The following is a 1,914-nucleotide window of genomic DNA, read 5'->3' as shown; positions in this document are numbered from 1 at the left end:
AACCACTGTCACGAACAATCAAAACACTATGTAAGAATAACATCTAAACAATGCAATAAGATGGTATAAACAGAATGATAGATATACACCATAACTGGGCATAACTATAGCCACAAATTATCCACCATAACAATAGAATTACTTACCTTGTATATAAAGAGAAAAGACAAAAAAATCATATGCGCATCTCGTTCGTCACTGTAGGTTTACAGTCCTTAGATTTCCTCTAGATGAAGGCATATTATTTCGTGGTATTTATGCTGTATATAGATTGCCGGTGTTATTATCAGGAAGTCATTACTATGTTCATAATTTGCCTTTTACTTGTGCCTTACATTAGGTAGTTATTACTGTTTATGTTTCGTCTGTTGATTGTATTATCATCAGTTATTACTTCGCACACAATTTACCAGTGTCGATTAAAATATTAGTTATTATTCCAGACAAGAACATCTATTACTCCATACAGTTATTCTGCACAGTAATTTCTTGGAATCTGACTCGCTCTCTTGACAGTAGCATCTTCCCGTTATATTGTTAGGCTGATACTTCACGATAGCTCTGAGGATACCAAAGTAGTTTTCAGTAGCGGATAAGATAGTGGTGAAAGATAGCGTGTGTGTGTGGGGGGGATCTTCACTTTACATATGCTCTCAATAGCATCACTATGACGCGGAACTGTATGTATGATACACAGCAGTGTCATATTCGTCTCTGGAATAACTTCAAAGGGGCGTTGGGAAGTGATTGAAAATCTCGGTAATATTCTGGACGTTGCATGCGTGGTAACCCAATCTCCTAAGGGATAGCGGCTATATGTGTTATAGTTTCCAACCAACTTTCCCTTCTATGAAGCATACGGCATGCTCATTCCTGTGTACAAACCACTAACTTTCATCATAGCTTAAGTCAATAGGGATAAGCAACGTAGGCAAATTAAGTGTATTTTTCTTAACTAAATCCCAGCTACATAAGTTATATAGGTAATAAGTTTATTTTATATCTTTTATAATACAATACCTACCTGGGAAGTGACGCAGCGATTTTTATTTCTTCTTGTAACTACGTATCGTGTCATAAACATGTCTTCTTAATTCAAGTCAACTGCTGTGAATTTTCAAAAAGATTCGTTCACTTCGCAATTTTCAGTTTCCGCTAATACTTCGGTTTCAGGGTATTGAAATAACAAGACATTAGGGAGGGCATGCGTTTGCAGGTGAATGTAGGGGCAAAACGTTAGCTTACCATGGGGATAGGGTGTATTGTAGGTAGGCGAGGTAAGGAGGGTGGGCATTGGTTCGAAGCCCCATGTTTTGCTACAACAAATCTCATAGTGATTTGTTGTTGTATTACATGTCGCATTGCCGCATGTATCATGAGGTATCATCTATCATGATGTATTTTTCTAAATGTTATTTGTTGCGTTTTATTTCCTATAATCTTCCGTTGATGCACAATATTATTTCGTGAATCTGTGCCGAACAATCTCCGGCTGTTTCACAACGCCGAGCCGAAAACGAATTTTCGTAAAATGCAATATAACATCTTTTCAAAATGACTTCAGTTTCTGTTGCGTCCTCTGTTTGATTTTCACCCTCTCATGAAAGGCAATTAGATTTATTTTCTTCCCTTCTACCTTTCATGTTATTCTAGGAAGAGAGCGAGCCCTTTGTAACGAACTAATCAAGTTTATGACGCATACTATTTTTCCCCTTTTTTTCTTATCTCTCCACGCAGGACAATATTGCTTCTGGCCATGTGAGGATACTAACCTTATTTGCTGCACCTCACTGGAACTTGCTTCACGTAGTTTGCTTATCAGAATCCTCATGATGTTGAGGAGAAACAGGAGATTTGCCTGAGAAAGTTTGTGAAGAAGAGAAGCGAGCGTTAGCATCATTATGATCTATGAAA

At 37.5% G+C, this 1,914-nt stretch overlaps 1 protein-coding gene across 1 annotated transcript in view; it reads right to left on the bottom strand.

The window, feature by feature from the left end:
- LOC119594921 (PDF receptor-like) overlaps positions 1-1,914 on the bottom strand; it is a gene marked incomplete at its 5' end in the record, with an annotated part of 54,622 nt that overhangs the window by 12,648 nt on the left and 40,060 nt on the right. The window contains 1 exon segment of the mRNA XM_037943993.1: positions 1,773-1,858. Coding sequence (XP_037799921.1) covers positions 1,773-1,858 — 86 coding nt within the window.

This window comes from Penaeus monodon, chromosome 34, assembly GCF_015228065.2.
Source record: "Penaeus monodon isolate SGIC_2016 chromosome 34, NSTDA_Pmon_1, whole genome shotgun sequence".
Taxonomy (NCBI): domain Eukaryota; kingdom Metazoa; phylum Arthropoda; class Malacostraca; order Decapoda; family Penaeidae; genus Penaeus; species Penaeus monodon.
This window is presented reverse-complemented; position numbering and strand designations above follow the sequence as displayed.